General features: G+C 37.6%; 1 protein-coding gene across 2 annotated transcripts in view; it reads right to left on the minus strand.

The window, feature by feature from the left end:
• Nucleotides 1–9,700: 9,700 nt before the first annotated feature.
• STAM2 (signal transducing adaptor molecule 2) overlaps nucleotides 9,701–25,152 on the minus strand; it is a 39,708-nt gene continuing 24,256 nt past the window's right edge. Inside the window, exons 8-14 of one of the 2 annotated variants that reach the window (XM_006757384.2) lie at nucleotides 23,602–23,696; nucleotides 20,362–20,441; nucleotides 20,132–20,219; nucleotides 19,087–19,141; nucleotides 16,600–16,753; nucleotides 14,242–14,411; nucleotides 9,701–12,152 (exon numbers count right to left, since the gene is read on the minus strand). In XM_006757384.2, the coding sequence (XP_006757447.1) occupies nucleotides 11,924–12,152; nucleotides 14,242–14,411; nucleotides 16,600–16,753; nucleotides 19,087–19,141; nucleotides 20,132–20,219; nucleotides 20,362–20,441; nucleotides 23,602–23,696 (871 nt within the window). In that variant the 3' untranslated portion in view covers nucleotides 9,701–11,923. Of the gene's footprint in view, nucleotides 12,153–14,241; nucleotides 14,412–16,599; nucleotides 16,754–19,086; nucleotides 19,142–20,131; nucleotides 20,220–20,361; nucleotides 20,445–23,601; nucleotides 23,697–25,152 lie in introns of both variants that reach the window. The other variant, XM_006757383.2, reaches the window with a different exon arrangement.

Consider the following 25,152-nt stretch of genomic DNA (forward strand, 5'->3'; position numbering starts at 1 on the left):
TACTCTTCTCCAAACCTGGCTGAGCTCATTCTTCCTCCAGGACTGACCACTCTGGCGCTGGGTAGTTTCTTGTGCCCCTGAAAAACTGGAGCAATTATTCTCTGGGCATTTAATATAGGCTGCCTTGGTTTATTAGTCCTCTTTTTGTGAAACTCTCCTAATTTCTAAGATGGGTTTTTAGCTTTTTATCTTCTATATATAGTAGATATTCCATAAAGTGTATGGGTAATGGTGTGTCTGCAAAATCAGAACTCCCTGCTGTGGTTTCGGTCCACTCAATCCATTTTTAGTTCTGAACCATTTTCATAAGTGATACTCAATCAATATTTATCGAATGAGTTATTATATGGGCACCGGAATTTGAGTTTTCTGGTTTTCCACTGCCCACAGTCTCACTGGTTTTGAGTTCTCAAAAAAGAATGCATAGCAGCAGGACAGCGAGGACCTCTCAGCACTCACCCCACGGCAAAACTGGGGAAAATTATTTAAATTCCTGGAAGTGGTCCAAAATCCTAGTCAAAAGAAGGCAAATGAAGAAACATTTAAGAAAATTCACTGAAGGTCAATAACGTGAGAGTCTGTGGTAGTTGAACCAAATACCTCCCTGCTTCCAGTCAGCTCAGCGAAGGGAAACTCCACTCCACAGTGGTGCAGCCTCGATACAGGGTTCCTCTCCCCCCAGCTCCCACTGGCAGGGTTACCTTCCTGGGAGGGAAAGGACGTCAGCATTTATCATCCTGTTCCTAGATGCCTGTTGCTGAGGCTACGTTCCCATCAAATACAACAAAGAGGTGGGGGCTCCCTTGTTTAGCCCAGTCCTACCTACTCATGGGATGGAGGCTCTATTGTGGGCACAGCACCCCCGAGAATACTGGGGCCCTGACTGCTCCTGGAGAGGCAAGCCAGGAGACCTGGGACTACTGTCCCTCCCTACCAAGCACTGAGCTCCTAAAGTGGGGGTGTCATTCTGAGAGGTACATCATTGTCCCTGACCCCAGCACCAGAACTCAAAGAATGAAGTTGGATCCTTACCTCATGCCCCCTACAAAAATTAACTCAAAATAGACCAGAGACCTAAATGAATGAGCTAAAAATATAAAACTATCAGAAGAAAACACTGGAAATGGATTCTTAGATATGACACCCAAAGCATAAGCAACAAAAGAACAAAAAAACAAATTGGACCTCATCAAAATTCTATACTTCAAAGGGCACCACCAAGAAAGTGAAAATACAACCCACAGAATGGGAGAAAATACTTGCAAAGCAAATATAATAAAGTAATAAGGGACTCCTAGCTAATATATATATATATTTTCTTACAACTCAGTAATACTAAAAAGATAACCCAATTTTAAGGTTGGGCAAAGAGTCTGAATAGGCATTTCTCCAAAAAATGATGCACAGATGGCCAATAACCCCATGAAAAAGATGCTTGACATCATTAGCCATCAGGCAAATGCAAATCAAAACCACAATGAGCCGAAACCGGTTTGGCTCAGTGGATAGAGCGTCGGCCTGCGGACTGGGGGGGCCCGGGTTCGATTCCGGTCAGGGGCATGTACCTGGGTTGCGGGCACATCCCCAGTAGGAGATGTGCAGAAGGCAACTGATCGATGATGTGTCTCTCTCATCGATGTTTCTAACTCTCTATCTCTCTCCCTTCCTCTCTGTAAGAAATCAATAAAATATATTTTAAAAAAAAACACAATGAGATACCACTTTATACTCACTAGAGTGGCCATAATCAAAAAGTCAGGTAGCAAGTGTTGATAAGGATATAGAGAACATGGAACTGAAATACACTGCTGATGGGATTGTAAAATGGTACAGCGGATGTGAAAAACATTTTGGCAGTTCCTCAAAAAATTAAATACAGAGTTACTATAGGACCCAGCAGTTCTACTCCTAGGTATATATCCAAGATAAATTCCAGGAGTCAAGAACATGGGCAGATATGTACAATTCTCTTGGAGGAAAGGGGAAGATTTAAAAAATACAAACAATACAACCCTCCACATGAAGGATTTAAGATACTGAATTATGTAAATTAAATTCCAAATAATATTCAAATTCTAGTTTTTCTACCTGCTCTATGCCCAGTGAAGAACACAGGCTTTCAGAGATTCAAAGTTGGAGTAGAACTTGAATGAATCTATACTAGTGGTTCGCAGCCAGGATAACATGTGGGACATAAAAGTCGAGACATCCAACGGTCAGCAGGTTACATAGCATTTGCTTTTTCCTTAGTCCCCATAACCTCTTTCAATGTCTGTTGCTACTGTTACCTGCCCAAGTATCTGACTACGACCTTTCAACCTTCTAGGTGTTGCCTTTATGGAGTGTTTTTCATAACCACTTGCCCCTCCTCCAACCCACAGCAAGGGTCAGTGATGTACAGTTTCAAGCCACAAGTCAGAAAGAAATGTTCAGGGTGCTTCTGCCTCTGCTGCATGCAGTCCTGGGCTCAGGTGCAGAAATGAGCATTTTGTTCTGGAAAGCAGCCATGGGGATTGTCTGATGAGCAGGAGATGCTAAGATTTTCTTTTCCTTTTTAACAAAGCCATTGGTCTTTTTGCCACTTAAACAGGACTCTAGCCCCCTTGTCTCTTGATAGTTAAAATAATGCCATATCCCCTGGATTCTAGGACAACTTGATGTTTAAGAAGCATCATCGATTGAATAGACTTAAGGGAATAAAATGAAGCCTTACAATACATGCTGATCCATTGTAAAATACATCCTGATTTCACACAGGTTAAATGGAATGATAATGATAAGCACAAGGATAAGAAAGGGTGAAAGAAAACTATGTTTACTGAAAGTGAGGCATTGTGAGGTGCTATGCGCTCTGCTAAATTCATCTTTATTCTTCACTAGAGGCCCGATGCACGAAATTTGTGCAAGGCCTTCCTTCCCCTGGCTGCTGGCACCTGGCTTCCCTCTGGCACCCAGGACCCGGGTTTCCCAGCACCTGGGACCCAGGACCCAGGCTTCCCTCGCAGCCCCAGCTTCCTCTGGAAGGATGTCCAGTCTAATTAGCAGATTATGCTTTTATTATTATTATAGATTCCACAAACATTTCCTGTGCCTAAGCTAGGGCCTGGGAATACACCAGTGAATAAAGCAGTTCCAAGTTTTAAAAGATTTTACAGACCTAGTCGAGTTAGAATGCTTTCAGATACAAATAGGAAAACCCTACCAAAAGTAGTCTAGACAAATAGAGGTTTGTCTATTTGTCTAGACAGATAAAGAGTTCATTTTTTTCACATAAGAAGTCCAGCGGAAGATAGCCTAGAACTGGTACAGCCAGTTAGAGGTGTCATCTAGGAGCCAGCTACTCTGAATCTTCCTGAACCATCGTAACTTTCTTTCCCATGGTCACAACATGATCGCGTTGGCTCCTGACATTGCACCTGCCTTCTAAGCCAGAAGAAGGGGAGCAAAAAACCTTTTCCTTCCAAGTTTTTTCTTTCTTCCTAGGAAGCCCTCCCCAGAAACTATGACCTATATCTCATTGACCAAAATCATGTCATGTGGCCACCTGGGCTGCAAAGGAGTCTCGGAAGGTAAGGGCTATTAACTTGTTTGCTGATTTCCATATGAAGGCTGCAAATGCATATTGAATGGGCCAAACTATAGCATCTGAGACAGAGCCAGAACCTTTTGACACAAAGACAGGTCATCCCAGTTTAACATGACAACCCCTACAACATAGTCACAAGGTGCTACAGACGTGCAGCATGGTCGGGGGCCAGAATCAGGGAAATTTGAGCCAACACTTGAAAGACAATTTGTTTGATGGGTAAAAGAATTTCAGAGAAAAATAACAGGGCCAAACACAGGTGTTGAAAAAGCAAAATTGGCACCTGAGGAATTTGGGGTTTGAGGGTTGGAATCTAGCGTATATGCAGGAAAGTGGAAGAAGGGGTTAGGGCCACCAACAGTGAGATTGTGAAGATCCTAATATGTGATTCCAAAGAGTCTGGTGCTTATCCAGAAGAACCCCATGCTCAGGTTGAGTGCTCTCAGCAACTCTAATTTTTGAAGAAACTAGGCTGTGTAGGCCCTGGGTCCCTAAGCTTCAACTCAAAACTACTCTCCTCGTTCAAAACAGCCTCAACCAGTTGTCACCTGGTGTTTTCCTCAGCAGTGCCTTGAGTTTTGCTTTTCTCTAGTCACAAAACACAGAATTCTGTAAGCTTCCTTAAGTTCTTGCTTTCTCCACCTGACCCCTCCTCCTCACAGAATCTCAGAGAGAGCCCATCTGTTTACATCAAGCTCTGGTCTCACCTGCGTGACGGGGCTAATTGCACTGCAAGGTACACATTACACAGATCCAGCCACCCTTATGCTCTTCCTACATGAGTATTCTCACATCTGAAGGAATTTCCTACCCAGGGAGCCCTTTGGGACCCCATTCATCTCCGTGTTTTGTGGGAAAGGAAGCTGTCACCGGAGATAACTTAACAACCTTATCACACAAATTATTTCTAGGTAATAGTCCCTCTAGTATAGCGAGGAAAAGCACATGCTTGCACAAGAGACAGAGCCTGGTTTAGAATCCCAGCTTTGCCACTTACTAGCTTGTGAAGATTAATCTCTTTGTCTGCCTCTCTTCCTAAGAAGTGTTATGAGAATTCAATGACAATGTATATGAAAATGGTTTTCAATCAAGGCAAAGTGCAATGCCTACCATTACACAACTAGTAAGTGTATGGCGAAGCCACAAATACAGCTCAGGCGTGGAAACTCAAGTTCTTAGCATCCCCAGCATATAATAATGTTATTGAATGCATTAACAAATGCTAATAAATCTTCTAATTTTTTCATGTTTCAAAATAGAAGAGACAGGAGCAGTTTGAAACTTTTATTCCCATCTCCACTTGTAGGGCCTCTGTCTCTCTTTAAGGAGGTTTCTAAAAGAAGGTCTCAGCCCTAACTGGTTTGGCTCAGTGGATAGAGCGTCAGCCTGCAGACTCAAGGGTCCCAGGTTCGATTCTGGTCAAGGGCATGTACCTTGGTTGCGGGCACATCCCCAGTGGGGAGTGTGCAGGAGGCAGCTGATCGATGTTTCTCTCATCGATGTTTCTAACTCTCTATCCCTCTCCCTTCCTCTCTGTAAAATATCAATAAAATATATTTGAAAATAAATAATAAAAGGTCTCAGTTTTAACAATTAGGTCAGCTGTAAATATATTAATTCTAGCCTTTATTGACTGAAAACAATGGTATGCTTATACAGTGGGGCCTTGACTTACGAGTGTCCCAACTAAACGAATTTTTTGAGATACCACCTGTCTCTCAGCCGATTTTTTGCATTGAGTTGATAGAGTAATTTGAGTTAACAAGCTCCTTAATGAGCTCCTTAACGAGTTTGGTCTCAGGACAAATTAAACTCATAAGTCAAGGTCCCACTGTACCAGAGAATCTTAACAGGAGCTTATTTGACCCTGACAGAGTGACAGAGCAATTCGACTTTGAATTTACCACACTGGCAACACAGTGGGCAGGCCTATCTCTGTGACCGATATTGTATAAAGGAACCCTCTACATTCACTCCAATCTTCTCCCCTGCCTTCTCTCCATACATTTAGAGGCTGGAAAACAAAATATTCACTTTCCCAGACTCACTTGCCTCTTAAGTGAGTAGCTTTTCTTTATTTTTTTATTTTATTGATTTTTTATAGATAGGAAGGGAGATAGAGAGTTAGAAACATCGATCAGCCGCCTCCTGCACATCTCCTACTGGGGATGTGCCCGCAACCCAGGTACATGCCCTTGACTGGAATCGAACCTGGGACCTTTCAGTCCGTAGGCAGACGCTCTATCCACTGAGCCAAACCGGTTTCGGTGTGAGTAGCTTTTTAACCCAGTTTTGACCAATGATTCACAGGTGAAAATCCCAGGGGGTTTCCCAGGAAAGAAATATGGTAAGATTATTTTTGGCTGGCATTTTAAGTCCCGTTTTTCTTTTTAGACAATGCACTTTTCACAGTACTTGTCTGAAGTTACTTGGAGGGGGAATATATGTGACAGCTAAAAACTGTCTCTACATTGACACCTAACACATCCGTTCATGTGATATCTGTTCACCACTGAGAGCTCTATCCTAACAAGATAGCACTGACACCCCTTGAGGTGTGTGACACAGTGATCAGGTGAGGACAAGGCTGTCACCCCTTAGGACTGCCAACTATATAGCTATAGGGTTGATCTGTCATAGTTGTACAACTTAGGTCCTAGAACCGACTACCCTTAGGGTGTGTTATAGCAGTGTCAAAGAGTGGCTGGTCAAAGAACAGTCTTAGTTGGGTAACTACCTCATGCAAAACAATGAAGCTGGATTCCTACCTCACACCATGTACACGATTTAACTCAAAATGGGTCACAGACCTAACTATAAGAGCTAAAACCATAAACATCTTAGAAGAAAATAGAAAATTTTCATGACCCTGGATTTGGCAATGGACTCTTAGATATGATACTAAAAGCATAAGCAACAAAAGAAAAAATAAACTGGATTTCATCAAAATTAAAAACTTCTGTGAATCAAAGAACATCATCAAGAAAGAGAAAAGACAACCTACAGAATGAGAAAATATCTGCAAATCATTTATCTAGTAAGGGTCTAGTATCCAGAATATATAAATAACTATTATAACCCAACAACAAAAAGACAACCCAATTAAAAAATAGGCAAAAGACGTAGACATTTCTCCAAACAAGTTATACAAATGGCCAACAAGCATGTGAAAAGATGCTCAACATCATTAGCCGTTAGGGAAATGCACACTAAAACCACAATGAAGTACTCCAACATCTGCTAGAATGGCTGTAATTTTTAAAAACAGGAAATAATCCTTGGTGAGGATGTAGGGACATTGGAACATTCTTCATTGCTAGTGGGAATGTAAAATTGTTCAGCTGTGTTCAGTTTGGCAGCTCCTCAAAAAATTAAACAGAATTACCATGTATCTCAAAGAACTGAAAATTGGTACTTAAATACAGGTACACACACATCCATAGCAGCACTATTCACAACAGCCAAAAGGTGGCAACAGCCCAAGGACCACCAACACATGAACAGACCACAGAATATGTATGTGAATCTCATGTACGGTGGTCTATGTGGAAATGAACCTCACAGACATTATGCTAAGCGAAGAAAGACACAAAGTTCTAATTTTGGAACTAGAGGTGGGGTTTGTACAACATTGTGAATGTTCTAAATGCCACTGAATCATGTTCACTTTAAAATGGCTAATTATATTATACCTTGGCCAGTGTGGCTCAGTTGGTTGGAGCATCGACCTGTGCACCAAAAGGTTACAGGTTCGATTTCTGGTCAGGGCACATAACTAGGTTGTGGGTTCAATATCTAGTGGGCACATGTACAGGAGGCAACTGATCGATGTTTCTCTCACATGGCTGTTTCTCTCTCCTTTCCTCTCTCTTTAAAATCAGTAAAACATATCCTCAGATGAAGATAAATAAATGAAGAAATGAAAGAACAAATAAATAAGCTAATTATATGTATCATCTCGATTCTTAAAAAATGATAGCTGGCTCCTTTGACCAAAGTGTAATCGGTAAAGGTCACTGATTTGCTATAAAGGTACTGGGAAGCCTTAGTTTACTCTTTAGGATATTAAATGGTGTAAAATAAGAACAAAACCAAACTCCATTCTTCGGTATTATTTGTGGGGAATATTCATCCAGTTTTGTTTCTTCTGTTCCTCTGTTTGTCTTTGAACATCTCCCTTCCAACACCCACTACTCAAGATGGGCAGAAGAGTCAACAGTAAATGTATAAATTATTTGTTAACACCTCTGGCATAAAGAAATCAATTACTGAAATGCAGATGTGGTGTTTAAAAAATCAGTAAAATGAGATTGTGGAATTAACTGGGAGTTTGGTTTCATTTATCCAGGCCATTTCATTCTAGTTTAGAAAACATAAAAACTGCTACTGGATTAGACATTTTTGTCTCAGAAGTCTTCTGACAATTTTAGCCAATCTTATAAGTTTGGAATGCTTGGCACTCAATTTCGCTGCATACTTTTATCTATGTTTATTAGTGTCCTAGGATGCCCTAACAAAGTACTTCAAACTGTGGCTTAAACAACATAAATTTCTTCCCTCAGTTCTAAAGGCTAGACATTAGAAATGAAGGTGTCAGCAGGACCAAGCTCCCTCTAGGCCAGTGATGAACCTTTTGAGCTTGGCGTGTCAGCATTTTGAAAAACCCCAACTTAACTCCGGTGCCATGTCACATATAGAAATTTTTTGATATTTGCAACCATAGTAAAACAAAGATTTATATTTTTGATATTTATTTTATATATTTAAGTGCCATTTAACAAAGAAAAATCAACCAAAAAAATGAGTTTGCGTGTCACCTCTGACACACGTGTCATAGGTTCGCCATCACTGCCCTAGGCTCTGGGGAAGGCTCCTTGCTTTCTCCAACTTCTAGTGGCTGCAGGCAGTCCTTGATTTATGGCAGCAAAACTCCAATTTCTGCCTCCATCTTCACATGCCTTGCTCACTGTGTCTCTGTGTCTTCTCTTCTTATAAGGACATCAGTCATTGGATTTAGGATCTACCTAAATCCAGGATGTCACCCCAAAACCTTTAACTAATTATATACTACAAAGACTTTTTCCAAATAAGGTCAAGTTCTGACATTCTGGGTTAACATGAATTTTTGGGGGACACTATTCATCCCATTACACTATGTCAGCAACATAATTTCTTTTTTTGACGCAGTAAGGCTTCTTTAAAAGTCTAATTCAAATTTAGCTTGATAATATTAGAATTAAATCTTCTGGGGAAACTTTAAAAAATAAATTTTTAATCTTCAAAAGAAAATAAATTTTTAAAAATCAAACCCTTAGAACTGGGTCCTCCCCTTTATTGACTAAAACTGATGGAAGCAAATGAGGAAAATGTCTTTTGATAGAAACAAAGTATGACAAATAGATCGGTGCTCTATTTTTTATAATTTGTTACTTACAAAAATAACTTCAATAAATTCTCTCTTGGAAGTCAGGAGACTTGACACATACAATTTTTACTATGAAAAACTTTTTATAAAGTCCCCAAGCCATAATTTTTTTAACGTTTAAAATTAATTTGTTAACAATCTGGAAGGTGAAATTTTATAACCAAACATCTTCAAAATGTACAGTGAAATCTATGTGGTCAAAAATCAACTACTTGAAATTGCATATGATGACAATGTATCTTTCAATTATCATAATTGATAATTATAAACATTTCATGTTCAGGTAATTTTATAAATAAATCGTCAAATTAAAAGACAATGTTGGTAGACTACATTTTCCACACTATAAGAACATATCCAGCCCTAGCCAGTTTGGCTCTGTAGATAGAATGTCAGCCCGTGGACTGAAGGGCCGCAGGTTCGATTCCAGTCAAGGGCATATACCTTGGTTGAAGGCTCGATCCTCCACCCAAGTTGGGCATGTGCAGGAGGCAACCAATCAATGTTTCTGTTTCTCCCTCTCCCTTCCACTCTCTCTAAAAATCAATGCAAAGAATATCCTCAGGTGAGGATTAACAACAACAAAAAACCATATCCCACTTCATATATTTTAACACCCAGGGGAAAGTTTTCTAGATTAATGAAAATTGCAATTTCAGTAATTCTTTCTGATGTGCCAAGACTTCATGTGAAATAGCAGAAGTTATTTTTATTTTTTATATCAAAACAGTATGAATCCAATGTAGAAATCTGATGTTAGACAGTTCCTTTGGCAGAAAACATTTAATTATAAACAGGTTTTAAAATAAATACAATCCCTAAGATCATAGAAAAGAAAAATAACAACCTGTATTTCTCAACACTAAAAAGATCTCAGTACACCAATTTAATAACATTTTCATACTATCAACAACCTGCAACACAAACTTCATTACAATATGCCAAAAATAAAATTATTTTAAGAGGGAGAAGAAACTTCTGAATGTATAAAATTTCACAGATAAGTGCCAATATACACTATTTATATACATGTTGCATGTTACATTATTCCAAAACTACTCAATTGGCTGATCTCGATTTAGTGGGTGTGCAATATTTATACTAGTTCAACTTCTGAAGAATTAAGCTTTTACAATTCCAATGACAATTATACATAAAATATTTACACAAATATTAAAATAGCTGTTTATTAAATATTGTTTGGAAGAAAAAAAAAAGGCTTTCCATATATATCTGCAAACATTAACTGTTATCAAGAGCAGCTTTGTAAATGTTTTTTGTGTTTTGCATTCTTTAAAGAATAGATTTGTTTCCAAAAGGTAAGGTGCCATTTTAGAATTTTTTATAAGTATATAATTTAATTCACATGGAAGGAAAAGAAACATTGGATGAAAAACAGAACATCTGCTTGTTTTTCCCTTTAAATATAGACCAAGTAGTACATAGACCATGTTGTTCTAGGATACTATTTCCTTGAAAAAGGAATATACTTAGAATCAAATTTAAACAGTTAATGATAAAAATTTGTAGAGCACTATTTCATATGGATTCTTAGTAGAATGATTAAGGGCTTTCTTTAAAAAGTAATATAGAAATCTTGCTTCCATACAATTAAGTTTTTAAAACTAAACTTACATTTATCATTTTTCCAGTCTAAATATTATATATCTGAAGGCATATGTATTTGCATTTTCTATTTTGTGTTATCTAAAAAATTGGTAGATGATGCAGTAGTGTGGGAATTTTTAGAAAACAATCCCTATTGAGTCTCTACCCAACTCCTACAGTGGGATCTGTTAGTACTATAAGCTCATTTAAAATGTAGATTTCAGAAATACTGTCTTGATAGCTTCCCTATCAATCCACTGCCTGCTGTTATCCCATCAGCTCAGAAAGAAATGGCCCAATTTTTCGACAGCCTGGCACAGCAATGGTACTTGAATCACCTGTGAAGCAGCAATGTATCAATAAAAACACACTTATCATCCATGGTTGGCATCCATCACATCCAACTATTAGGAATGTCTCATGGCTCAAATTCACATGTTATGGTAAAAAGGAAATGCAGCATCTCTTCACACCCAATGCTTGAAGGAAACACAGGGACCACATCTTCATCCCAGAATGGCCAGTCATTTGAAAAGGTCGGTACAGTGGCAATTCTAAATTCCAGGGACCCTTGCAGGAAAAGAAATGTTCTCCAGGGAATGGAAATGTTTTCTGGGGCACTCCTTAGCCCACTACTGGCATGACTGGGGGACTAGCTAAATGCTTTATCACACATCTGCATTTACATGGTCTTCACTTCTAATAACAGAAAACACTTGGTTCCTTCCAAATTTCTCTTGCTACTGTAGACAATGATATGCTAATTATTACTCAACATAACACTGAGAGCAAAACTGACAGTACTGCAAATACAACTGCAATTTAAGGTGCCAAAAGGAAATACGTTGGCAAGATAAATGCTTGCACAATAAGATATTTGCCTTTAAAAATAATGGTGTGTGGGAAACTGAAAAAAAATATGCAGACAAAATATATTTAAAGGTTTTGGTGCTCTCCCAATTAACATGACATTTTAGGGATAAAGGATGGTTTCTTTATAAAACGTAAACATATCATGCTGTTTAATGTCATAAGGCTACTTATTGGGTATCCAGATTTGTGTAGAGAAATTTGAAATTAAGACAAAACTAATTGGAAGCTGCCTCTGTTTAAAAGTTTGACTTCAAACAAACTGGCCTGATAAAAACCCTTTTATGGCCTAGTAGAGTAAGAGTTTTTGTGCTTTATTTATTCATGGTCCATCCTCAGAAAAAAATTTTTTCCCTCTTAATATTTTCAGATTAGAGTTATAATGGTCGAATAATACACATAGAAAGGCTTTCAAGAAAACGCCTGGTTTGTTTCTAAAGGAGAGGCTGCTGGTGGTAATTTGTTTGCTGCTGGGCCATGGCGTGCGCTGGAACTGCCATGGGGAAGCCTGCCAGCTGTGGCAGACTGGCCGCAGTGTTCTGGTAAGATGACAGGTCCACAGACATCCCCATCTGCTGCGTGTAAGCAGCTGTGCCAGCAGCTGATGGAAGGGCAGAGTTCTGGTTCATATAAGTAGGATTGGAAACAGGGTCTTGTCCAGGGCTACAAACAAGATTTTAAAAAGAAAACCATGTTTATTTTGCATAGTCTAGGTTATGGTCAGAAATCTACCATCCTGAGAAAATAAAAATGCCTTTTCTATCTTCTCAAGTTTATTACCTCTGCTATTCCAATTGTGATTTACTCACTCTACCTATCTAACACTGTTAACCCTTTGTACGCCATAAGACACAAGTGGCAGACCTTCCCCACATGCCATGCACATCTATAGCCACAAATCTCGCCTATCAACTCTGGTCGCCCAATTTTGAAATCAGACTTGTTAGTGACATCTCTGGGTTTGTAAAGAAAATTATGGTAACTTAAATTCGTAAATATTCCAGTGCATATGGAAGAAATTCCAATATCAACATATAGGGCTGCCACTCAGATGTGCAAGAGAAACACTGCAACACTTGAGAGTTTTTTTGTTCATTGAGATTTGTTTGTGTTATGAATTTCACGCCTAAATGGTAAACGTGGTGTGCATTCTTCATTATTTTTTTACAGATTTTGTCTTTGGAGCATCAACAAAATTTAGTGTTTTCAAGGCTTTTTATGTCGACAGTTTATTTTTATTTTGCACTCACTTTTGTTGATATTTCCGTAGAATTGAAAATTGTCATTATTTTATTATTGAATTTATTGTTGTAATATATAGCGCAAATAAAATTCAACCCCCATAAATGGCGTCAGATGAAGAAATGATCGAACCATGCACCTCGCAAGAAGAAGATGACATCCTTCATTCAACTCCAGAGTCAGATGATTCAATTAAATTCAAAATATCATGGTGTGTGGGAATGGTTTCCATTTTGGACACGTGGCAGTTAACTGGTTAATGTACTTTTTATATTTGGTAAGAAGAAAGTACTCAAAAAGTAAAAAATATAAGATAACAAGGTCCATTTAATCTGAAATAATTTAAAAATCTTTTGGGAGCTACAGACTGTTTCTGACAGCAGAATCCTTGGCAGCTTCAATGAGAACAAACCCCCCACTGCCACCCTCCCCCCCATCAAGTACACCTTTAGCCCATGTTCTTTCTCCCTTCCTCATCTCTCCATTCAGCACAAAGGAGCCCACCTGTTTTCCTCACATATTCTTTCCTCTTTCTTTTGGTAGAGCACTTTCAAAGCTGCCCGATTGTCAGCCTAATCTAAATCCCTACATAAAATTAATGAAGGCAGAGAGAATGGTGTACTCTACATAGGAACCTGCATCTACCTGCAAGATAGTTCTGTCCTGTAGTTTACTTATGAACACTATTAAAAGAAAACTAAGTTGATAAACCACACTAAATTACAGGACTTCTGTTTGTTCCTGTAACTACATACATTTATCTTAAAAGATATGTAATTTTAAATTACACCAAATACACTACTCACAGTATAAGAGGATTAATGTTTACACTACCTGTTTCTTCTCTATAATTCTTAGTGTTACCCAAGGTAACAAAATTTTGCATTTTAATCGAACACCAATATGAACAAGTTTATTTAATTTCCAGGTGGCTAAAATGTATACTTATGGAATTTAAGAGTAGGGAGAGACCTCAGAGATCATCTACACATGATTATATGGAGTGCACATTTGGTATGGCTAAGCAAAGTTAATAGAAGGCAAGATTTAAATATGATTTTCAGAATAGAAGTGTTATCATAAAAAATTAGATCACAAATTCCCCAACTCAAACACACTTCTTTAAGAGTCAAAATAACAGTTTTCTGACGTTAGGCATGCATACCAATAAATATGTCTGGGGCTACTTTGCTAGTCTGATTACAGCACCATGCTATGGTGTATATATGCTAAAGTATATCATGGGCTTGGTCCCTGTGGACAGTTAGCTTTATTTTGTTCTAGGACCCAGACTATAAGCCATGGGCAACCATCTTAGTGTGGGTAACAAAGCTAAGAGCAGCATCATTTTGACTTCATGAAATTATGAATGGGCAGATCTATAACTTTATCTCAACAGTAAAAGATAGCACTGTTATTACAAAGAGAAGGGTCTACTTATTCTCCTTCTGAAAGTCTGTGAAAATGTAATGCACCCAATTATACAATTAACACAGCTCCCAAAACTTACCTCATATACGGAGCCTGCGCAGGCTGCGTTGTCACTGAGGAATTCACATTTGGAGGCAGAGATCTCAATGGACCAATCTGATCTGGTCCTAGGCTATAGCTTTGGGCAGCAGTAACTTGGTGAATGCTTTGACCCATATAATTTCCACCATGTGACTGAATTGGGTATGTCTATTAACAAAGAGAAAAATTGACTCACTGAACTCCCAAACATCTATCTAACAATATATTTAAAGACTTAAATGAAATAAAATGTTCTTGGTTTTACCAATCCATTCACCCCAGTATAAAAGTGGAGTGCCAATCTATGGGAATTTATGATTTTCTTGGTTGTTCTTTTATTATGCAGGGGGTTGAAAAGAAAGGAGGTGGTGTGTTTTTCAGCAGCAAATTGGAATCCATCCAGGTTGCCTATTACTCCAAAACGTGTCCTGCTGTAGTGCCACAGAAAACTAAATACTCCCATGAAGGACAACCACTAGAAAGATGACCTTCTTCACCTGCACCCCTGGATGACTTAATTCAGCTCCTTCCTAAGAATGACACTTAGGAGAATATGTTGAAGAATGAGACTATGTTGAAGAATAACGGCATCAGGGCAGGGTCCTCCCTGGAAATATGTCCTTACTTCCTGCCTCTAAGACAGGACAAAAGTAAAGAGTAATTTTGTGGATAAAGGAGATGTATATTTAGGAAATAGCAAAACGGTCTAAGTCCCTTTGGTTATTTATGTGTAACCTACTTAATTTTCAGAGTAACATCTTAAGGACAGGATCTAACATCTGTCTATTAATTGCAGAATTCAAAACAATGTACATGTTTAATAAATATAATATAGCAACTATCATCACTCCAGTTTTAAACTATTTTTAAGCAAAAATTATTGAAATGAAAATTTAGAATGCCAGAAATGCCAAATCAATACATTAAGTGCAATCCTTCTCCTCCTCGGCAGACTTGTAACAACTCACTGACAATAGACTGAGACTGCGAATGGACCTCTTCTGCAGTTAGGGTTTCTCACCAGTGCTAATGGTGTGTCAAACCAGGTTTTCCTAGTACGGACACTTTTCTTCAAGAGAGAATAGGAACTTTGACTATTTCAAATGCTGTTATGAATGAATAGTGTAGACAGAAGTAAAGAATCAAAGTGATAGAAATCTAACTTTTTAAATAATTGAGTTGTGTGTAGCAAAGTACAGGTTGTAAATCGTATGCAACTAAACACAAAAACCTGACATAAGAATGACAACCCTTTCCAGACATACAAAGAAGCAAATATAATTCTCTTAATATAAATGGTAGACATTTCTATTTTGTACCATTTTCACAGCAGTAGCAAATAGCTCTGAAAAGAGAAGCAATATTGAATACACTCCAGATGTCTTCTGCACCCAGAAATCCTTTCTACTTTCATTGTAATGACTCTTCTATCATTTTCAAAAGTTAAGGGCATAGCATATTTGATAAAGGCATCTTGTTTGATGTGACAGTTACCATAGTAACTATTCTTTTTCTACTTAACAATTATGTTATCTCAAGTCATCTAGATTACGCATCCACATTCTCTTCTCTTTTTGGCCTCTCCTTCACACCATCCGTTACATACCAGTTTTCATAAATTAACATGAATTCTGTTCATCAAAGCTCATTCTGAATTCAATTGCTAACTGGCTGAAAAGGCTTCAGAATACTGGAAACTGATAAATAAGTATTCACTTCAGCTGGGAAGCATACGTAAGGTGTAAAGTCCTGCGAAAAGATGCTGTTCATGTATAGCTTACTGAACCTGCATCAATAAGCCAGCATCATATCCTCATGATACATGAAATTTTACCATTTTAAGTCATGCATCTAAGAAAACAAAAAACATGATCTAAGAACAAAAGTAGTTCATTAACTAAGTCTTTTAATAATCACACAAGTCAAAGAAATCTTGACAGAAATGTTAAATCTTGCTTGTTGAGCAATAGGAACAGCATCAGTACCTCATGTGGAAGACTTCTGATATGTTACACAGTGTCCTAAAATCTAAGGGTCTATACTCTATACTTACAAAAGGGACTTATATATACTTTAAAGATTTATGCTTTATATTTACAAAGCATAAAAAGAACCAAAAGTCCTCTCATATATTTAGTAGTCTCTTTATTTTGTTAAAAATGAACTAAAATGTATTTGTGAAATATCAGTATCTAATTTGTTCTAGTGAGCACTAATTATTTAGCCAATACTTTTTGACTACCAAAAATGAGTTTTATAATTTTATTCATGAACCATAGAAAATTTAATACCATGCTTTAAAACTTTTTTAAACTATTTTTTTAATTTTAAGAATATTCTAAAAAAACATGCTCACCTGCATTGGAACCCCGGCTGATGAAGGTGGGTAATGTGCTGGAGGATGGAGCTTTGAATAAACTGAATACACTGGTGCTTCATTCACCAATTTGTTATAGAGTTCCAGAGCTTCTAAGACTTTTACATTCAACTCAGACAATTCTGAATGCTTCCTGATATAGAAGAAAAGCACATCAATACTCTTCACAGTTTTTAAGCATATATTTAACAACACAAATTATTTTTTAACGTAGCACATTTTTTTAAAATATATTTTTACTGATTTCAGAGAGGAAGGAAGAGGGAGAGAAACATCAATGAGAATCACTGATCAGCTTCCCTCTACACACTGCCCACTGGGGATCGAGCCCCCAGTCCGGGCATGTACCCTGACCAGGAATCAAACCGTGACCTCCTGGTTCATAGGCTGACGTTCCAATACTGAGCCACGCCAGTTAGGCAAATTTAGCACATTTTCTATTCATATTTTAAATAGTTTTTTATACACAGGGTGGGGCAAAAGTAGGTTTATAGTTATGAGTATGCTAAACACAGAACTTATTCTTATATTAATTATTTTCCATACAAGAAACTGTAAACCTACTTTTGCCCCACCTTGTACAATGAAAGAATATTCAAAAAGGGAAAACAGGAGGAGGAATTATTTAATTCTTATAATAACTAGCTAATGTGACTTCATAAAACTAGTCCTTTCCACACCTCATAAAATGCAATCAAATCATAATTTTGGTGCTAGGAGAATTTTGTTCCACGTGTTATAGATTTCTGTTGGAAACTCAATTACAAAGAAGAAAAATTTCTCAATTTCGGGAAGAGTCCAGGCCTTAATTAAAACTCTTAGTAGAAGAACGAACTCAGGCAAGACCCAGAGTCTGCTATGAAATACAATATGACTGAAATAAAAATAGTCACAAACAAAATCATGCATATTTCCATTTGCTTATATTCATGAAAGGATCAACTGAAATTTTTTTTAATAATTATCCCTGAAAATGAAAATGATGTTATATAAACTAGTCTCTACTGCTCTTATTTGTTGATTTCTTTTGAGAAAGTGAGCAAAACGAGATACCTTATTATGTAAAAACAAATCCAAATTAAGAGAATATATTTTCAATTTGCCCAAGGAACTCCAGAGAAAATCCTTCTGACTTGGTACCCGTCTGTTCCACTGAGAGGAATAAAGAACTCCCTTTGCAACTGACAAGTTCATAAAAGTTAAATTGTCACTTTATCAGGCATCCATCAAGCCTGTTTATTAAATGTAGCTCTTTTTCATATATACGCAAGAGGTCTAAGAGACAAGAGGCAGAAGCCGGCAAACAGACAGACACAGGGCTCGCAAATAAATGACCTGGCCTGAGACCTATCAAGACTTGTCACCTTTCCTCTTTAAGAATGTCCTATCAGAAACAAATAAAATATGCTGTTTCCTCTCTTGCATGTGTGACTGTATGAGGTAGGTCGTACTTTCAGAAGTAATCAGTTGTAAACCACACAGGAAGCTTCAGACATTAGTGTCCATGCTAACAGAAGTATGGCTAAGAATTAACCACAGGCTCCTTTCCAGTTTGATCATTCATTGACCATTAACACCCCTGCACTGAAACCAAAGTAGCAGATGATTAAATAGATAGTTAATGCTTTTCTCAAAATAAGAACAATAAAATGTGATGAGACTACCACTATCATTCCATTAAGTGCAACAGGGATGTATTTTTTCATTTCTGTAGGAAATACAAAGAATGTATTACAAAAGCCCGACGGAACAAAGACTATAATCTCCAGTGACTAGAAAAACTTGCTGCTGCTACCCTTCTCTGGTGAAGGCAGTAAGTAAAAGTAGTCCCTGTTCTTGGGCGGCTTTATAGAGCAGTTCAATAAACAGACTCTAAAAAGGGATGACTATGAAACACTAACGCCTTATTATCCTTATCTTCCCTTCACTATGGCTTCTCCCTCAGATAGAAAGCTCTGAGGAACAGAAGGGGCTAAAAATAAATAAAAAGATCAATACCCTGATAGCCTATCTTTCCGTGCTGCTGCTATTTCTAAGAGTAAGAGTAAGAGTAGCAGGGATAATGAACTTAAAAACACAACAGAAATACAAGGAAGCAAAATAAGAGAAGGTATGTTCATTGGATTTAGCTTCACAAATAAAAGGGAAATTTCATTTGAAAGTTTTACAAATACTAATTCTCATCACATAATAAGACAGTGCTTGGCTAAGATCCCTGTTCTCATTTTGCACTCTATACAAATTTATTCTTCATTATTTACTATCCTGCAATTCCAGCCCAAGTAAGAAAATGAAGACTGGCACCGTAAGAGCAAGAGTCCATGCTTCTACAGATACTCTGTTGCCATGAAAAAAATTTTTTTTTTACCAAAATAAAAAGTAGCACTTTGCTACTAGTTGGTAAGAGTTTGAGAAACTGAGAAGTAATTTCAATAGATTGACCAGACTGACCACAAAGAATCTCACCTATCAATCTCTTCAAGTTTTTCATCTATCATTGGACCCATCTGTTGGCAGATACCTGTAAATATAAACATATTTTAAAATCTTTAAACTTAAACCAGTTTAAGTAAATTTAAACAATGTTTAACAACAGAGCACCACTATGCAACACCATGCATAATACAAAGAGAATGCTAGAGGAAGGACTATACAAGACCTAATTTTAATACTATTCAGCACCAATATTAATATCATGTGACCAAAGGCAAAGTAAAAAACCCCAGAAATTCCACTGTGTTCTCTAAAAGTACGAAGTTTTACAGGCTGTGAAATTTGGAGTTACCTCAAAATCTTAAAAATACCTAGGAAACTATCATTAGCTAAGTAAAATAAACTTGAGTCAGTGTATAAAATATGTAATTATGAACAAATGAAATATGAACATTTTTCATTTATTTAAGCCATTTCACAATTAAACATTTGTATTTCCAAATTAAACACTGATATAATGACCACAATATTCCATAGTCATAACTAGACTTTCTTCTATTGAAAGATTTAAGATTTATCCATTGGTAAAGATTTTTCCCTCAAAGAATTTTTTTAAAAGGCATAAAAACATTTGCTTTGTTTCAATTCCTTGAGGATTATAAAGACATCAGTATGCATCAAATGGCTACCTTACAAAGTTAACACAGATCATGTATAATTTTGACCTTTAAAATTATACAAGAGAATAAAAACAGGAATAAGAATTTTTAATATTTTGACGCAATTAAGTTATTAATAGGCTGTTATTTCTTATTCTGTCCTTTTTTAGACTGCCAATCTCTTCGGCCAATTTCATTAGTGGGCTTACAGAAACACAAAGACTTTCTTCTGGAATAGGACAGGCAAGTTTATAACAACAATTTCCAAGTAATATGTTTACTGTGTAACTATACTATTCTGTTTCCCGCCACAGATTTCTAATCCCTACAAGCAAACACAAGGCAGAAGAAGTTTAAGATGTTATAAACCACTAAAACATTAGAGGACAGTAAAGTAATCCCTCATATTCACTAAGTACCTTCTAAATCCAAGAGGTCCTGGGAGTCTGGTTTGGAATCAGTTGGATCTATACTCTGGAGTACCTGCAGGGCTCTATCCATCTTATCCTAAAAAATAATAGGATACTTTACAAACTCACTAGAGTTTTCATTTCAATGAACATAGAAATTACTCTTTCCAAGCATTTTCAAGGACAGTGCATTTTAAAAGTCAGGATAATTTAACTATTAAACAAAAGAAGGGCTCTACCTCATCTATATAAACAGGCTCAGGCTCTGATATCTTAATTTCTTCTTCTTCATCATCAATTACATTCAATTTGTCCACAGCTGCTATGAAAACAAAGTAAACTTTAAGTTCCTCAACATTTACTACGGTCTTTTAGTTATTCGTTTCTAAGCAGTCTGTAATTATCAATAAGAAAAAAAGGAAATCCTTTAAATAGTACAGTCATTGCATTTCATACGTTATTACATATGTTCAATTATTGATGCCACAAATGTTTAGCTCTTACTATGTGCCAGGCATTATTCTAGGCATTGGAAATACACCAGTGAGTGAAACAGACAAGAATACCTGCCCTGATGGCACTTAATTCTAGTGGAACAAGCAAGCAATATTAATGGGAACGATCATAACAGGCATTTTCTGGAAAATGGGTATTACCACTACAGTGAATAAATATAGAAGAGTAGGGTATTCATTTCTGGAAGGCTGATCAAAAACTGAATCTTTTTTCCCATTAGAAATAATGTAAAATGAATTAATCCATTCCAGACCTGTTTTAACCTTTCTTATATATAGTACATGTTTAATGTACTGTTTAATCTATAAACACTTTAAAAATAAAAAGGACATGAAATGTAAATGAAAATTTAAAAGTGAAATGTACAGTAAAAGAAGAAAATTTAATATTAATAAGCAACAAAAGCAAAAAAAGATGAAAATATTCACAGCACAATTTTCTGAGATATTAACAACATGAGTTTTAGCAGTAAACTGACTCATACTTGCTCATTCTCTTCTTTGTCGCCTGTGCGTCACCTGACTAATCATACAGGTATCATGAGCATGAAAGGGTTGTCAGGTTGAGAAGCAAATTGTTTGAGATGGGAGACATTCAAGAATTGAGGTTTGACTATATTATCTAGGTAGCTAATTCCAGTTAAATCTATGTGCTCTTTCTACACTCTTTTCTTGCTATAAAAAAAGTATTTCCTATATGAACAAAAAATAGACTTGACCGCAACTTAACTTTAATAATTAAAGCAACACAATACAAAACGAAAGAAAACCTCTCATATAGAAAAGGTTGAAAAATAATTTATATATATACCCTCAAACTATTTAAATGTTAATTGAGTGTTGTTATTATATACTATCTATATATATAAAAGCTCAGCAACCATTATGGCTGAACGACCAGTCGCTATGATGCGCACTGAACACGAGGGGGCAGACACTCAATGCAGGAGCTGCCCCCTGCTGGTCAGTGCGCTCCCACAGCGGGAGCACCACTCAGCCAGAAGCTGGGCTCACCGGCTGCCAAGTGCAGCAGCGATGGTGGGAGCCTCTCTCGCCCACGGCAGCGCTAAGGAGTGGCAAGCCAAGCAGTAAGGAGCGAGCAGGCAGGAGGTAAGGAGCAAGCAGACAGGCAGTTAGGAGTGAGGGTTCCAGACTGTGAGAGTTGGACATTCCCCCAAGGGGTCCCGGATTGCAAGAGGGCACAGGCCAGGCTGAGAGGCATCCTCCCTCCTCCCTCCCCCCCCATCCCCCGTACGAATTTCATGTATCTGGCCTCCAGTATTTTAATAAGCAAACTTTGGTAAAAAGAAAATTACAATAAAACTCTGTATAATCAAAGGATCTTTAAGTCCCCTCAATTAGCCACTTCTTTAAAATATTTGCCTAACTTTCAAATATGTCCTAAGAAGCAAAGTTTAACATAACATAAAAATATAATGAAAACCCAGAATATTTTTTACTTTTAAAACTGCATCTCAGCCGAAACCGGTTTGGCTCAGTGGATAGAGCGTCGGCCTGCGGATTGAAGGGTCCCGGGGTCAATTCCGGTCAAGGGCATGTACCTGGGTTGCAGGCACATCCCCAGTGGGAGATGTGCAGGAGGCAGCTGATTGATGTTTCTCTCTCATCGATGTTTCTAACTCTCTATATCTCTCTCCCTTCCTCTCTGTAAAAAATCAATAAAAAAAAAAGAATCTTTCCTTTAAAAATAAATAAATAAAGCTGCATCTCAATCTCTTCAGCCTATGCCAAGGAGAAATTGCTGTATTGGATCCCGTGAGCATGATTCTATCAGGTTATTAAAAATGGTACCTCTAATTTTCATATCTATTTATAGTCAGACCAGAGGAATAAAAAGTATAAATAGCGGTAAAGTACTTGCTCTAGAGTTGGTAAGGATTGGCACCACATGTCCTGTATGAATCAGTATAAGGACAGATTGGCTGACTTTAGAATCCCAGCTCTATCACCCACTAGCCACATAAGCCCTCAGCCTCAGTTTCCTTATCTGTAAAATGGGTTGACAAAATTATCCATCTCACAGTCTTGTGAGGATTAAATAGTGTAAGCAGAGGACTTAGCAAAATGCCTGATACATGACTGCTCAAACAGCCCTGAGCTCTTTTATTTCTGATCACCACCAGCATGAGTATTATTATTAGCTGTTCTTTACACTCAGCTTCCCTCACCTCCCTGCCTGCATCACAAATGGAAGCTTTCTCTGCAAGGTTGACAGCAGCTGAGGGAAACCTACCATCTTGCTAACATTATTATTGTCTGGAGTACCCAAGGATCAAATTAAGGTGGGGAAAAGCCTCTCCTAACCCCCGTAACCACAGTTGGCACTTGTCAACCAGCCCCTAGCCCAGTGATGGCGAACCTTTTGAGTTTGGCATGTCAGCATTTTGAAAAACCCTAACTTAACATTGGAGCCATGTCACGTATAGAAATTTTTTGATATTTGCAACCATAGTAAAACAAAGACTTGTATTTTTGATATTTATTTATTTAAATGCCATTTAACAAAGAAAAATCAACCAAAAAATGAGTACGCGTGTCATAGGTTCGCCATCACTGCCCTAGCCCCACTGCCCCTTCTTCAATACTGTGGTTCAATGATGAATAAAACCAGTATCCTTTGTATTGAACTGACACAAACTGCCTCTTAAATCACAAATAGGTTGATTTAAATATTTACTTGGTCACAAATTATTTTAGGCATTATATGTCACTATATATGTTAACTCTCAGAAGATTTAAAGCACCATGATAAAGAAATAATTCTTGGAATTGACATGGATAAGTTAACCCCTTAAAAATGGTAAGAAGTAGGTTAAATTGTATTGCCTATAAATGTTTTAAAACAAGAATTAAATGCCAATTTACTTTATATTCAAAATTGAAGCATAAAAATCAAATGAAAAAAACTTGAATCAATTTAACCTTCCCTAAGATTTAACTTACCTGCCTCCGACTCCATGTTTAAATTAGTTGTTACAAAATTAGATGGGAAGAGTCCTATTCCTCTATGATTTTCTCCTTTCCACCAGTTGGCATCACTAAAAATATAGTGCAAAAATGTCATTTGTTCCTATACATTTCAATGCATTTGTGTCAAGATGAATTATAATAAAAATTAAATTTAGCCTCCTTTGAAAAATACTAGTTCACATACAACTACATTTAGAAGGTCTTAAATTTAATAAACGATATAGAAAAGCACAAATAAAACAAATCCATATTCTCATACTTACATTTAGAATTAGAAATTGTTCAAATACAACTCCAGGCTTTTAAAATAATAAAAAGATTATAGATAACACTGAAGTCCCCTTATCAACAACCCACATCTATCCTACCACACCACCACCATAAAGCTGCTATGTAGCCTTCTTGTCAGTGTATTTTTTATTCATTTACAAATATCTTTAAGCCAACTCTATATAGTTATAGATCTTTTCAATTATATTTTAATACTTTCAGATTTTTTTCAGATGTTTATCCTTTTTAAAGTTCTATCATACGAATATGGCATATTTGATTTATCCATCCCCTTACAGATGGACATTTAAGAATTCCAATATTACACCATTACAAAGATTGAGGCAATGATCACTCTAGATTCGGGGGACACACCTGCAACACCTCTCTAGGCTTATACACAAACATGAACTTGCTGGGCCATCCTATATAATAAAACCCTAATATGCAAATCAACTGAACTTTGGAACAACCGGTGGCTATGATGCACACTGACCACCAAGGGGCAGACGCTCAACGCAGGACGCTTCTGTACTGAGTGTCTGCCCCCCACCCCGAGAGGTAGACGACCAGTGACGGCAATAGGGGAGTGGGGCCAGCCAGTGGGTGGTGCCAGGACGCCAGCCAAAGCAGGTGCCAGTGGGGGCCCCCCTGATTGCCCTGTCTGCTGGTTGCCCCACAGATTGGCCCTGATCGCCAGCCAGGCCTAGGGACCTTACCCTATATATAGGGAACAGTCTCTTAGATTTAAAAATTAAAACCTGGCAAGGCTTCTCTAACACTAAAAAACCAGGATGATGCAGCGATGATCTGCATGGACTCTGGTTTGCACATTCTGTGGTCAGCCCTTATAACTGTATGACAAAGCTAATTACTTAACTTCTCTCTGCTTCAGTTTTTCCATCCATTAGATAGGGAAAATGGTACTACTGCCTCAGAAGGATCATGTTATATACTACTTTTTCTAATCAGGGCAAAAAGATGTAGCTGCCCATACAACAGCAAGATGCCTTTTACCTGTATGAAAAGTATGGTCACTGGTGCATGCAGCATCCCGGATTGCAAAAGGGATGTCCGACTGCTGGTTTAGGCCCGATCCCCTAAACCGGCAGTCAGACATCCCCCGAGGGCACAGGCCAGCTTGAGGGACGACCCCCTCCCATACACGAATTTCGTGCACTGGGCCTCTAGTAGATATAAGCATTTCCCATTTTATTAGATAGTGCCAAATGTTTCCTAAAGTGGTGATGGCAG

This window comes from Myotis davidii, unplaced genomic scaffold (genome assembly GCF_000327345.1).
Source record: "Myotis davidii unplaced genomic scaffold, ASM32734v1 scaffold753, whole genome shotgun sequence".
In the NCBI taxonomy this organism is placed as follows: Eukaryota; Metazoa; Chordata; class Mammalia; order Chiroptera; family Vespertilionidae; genus Myotis; species Myotis davidii.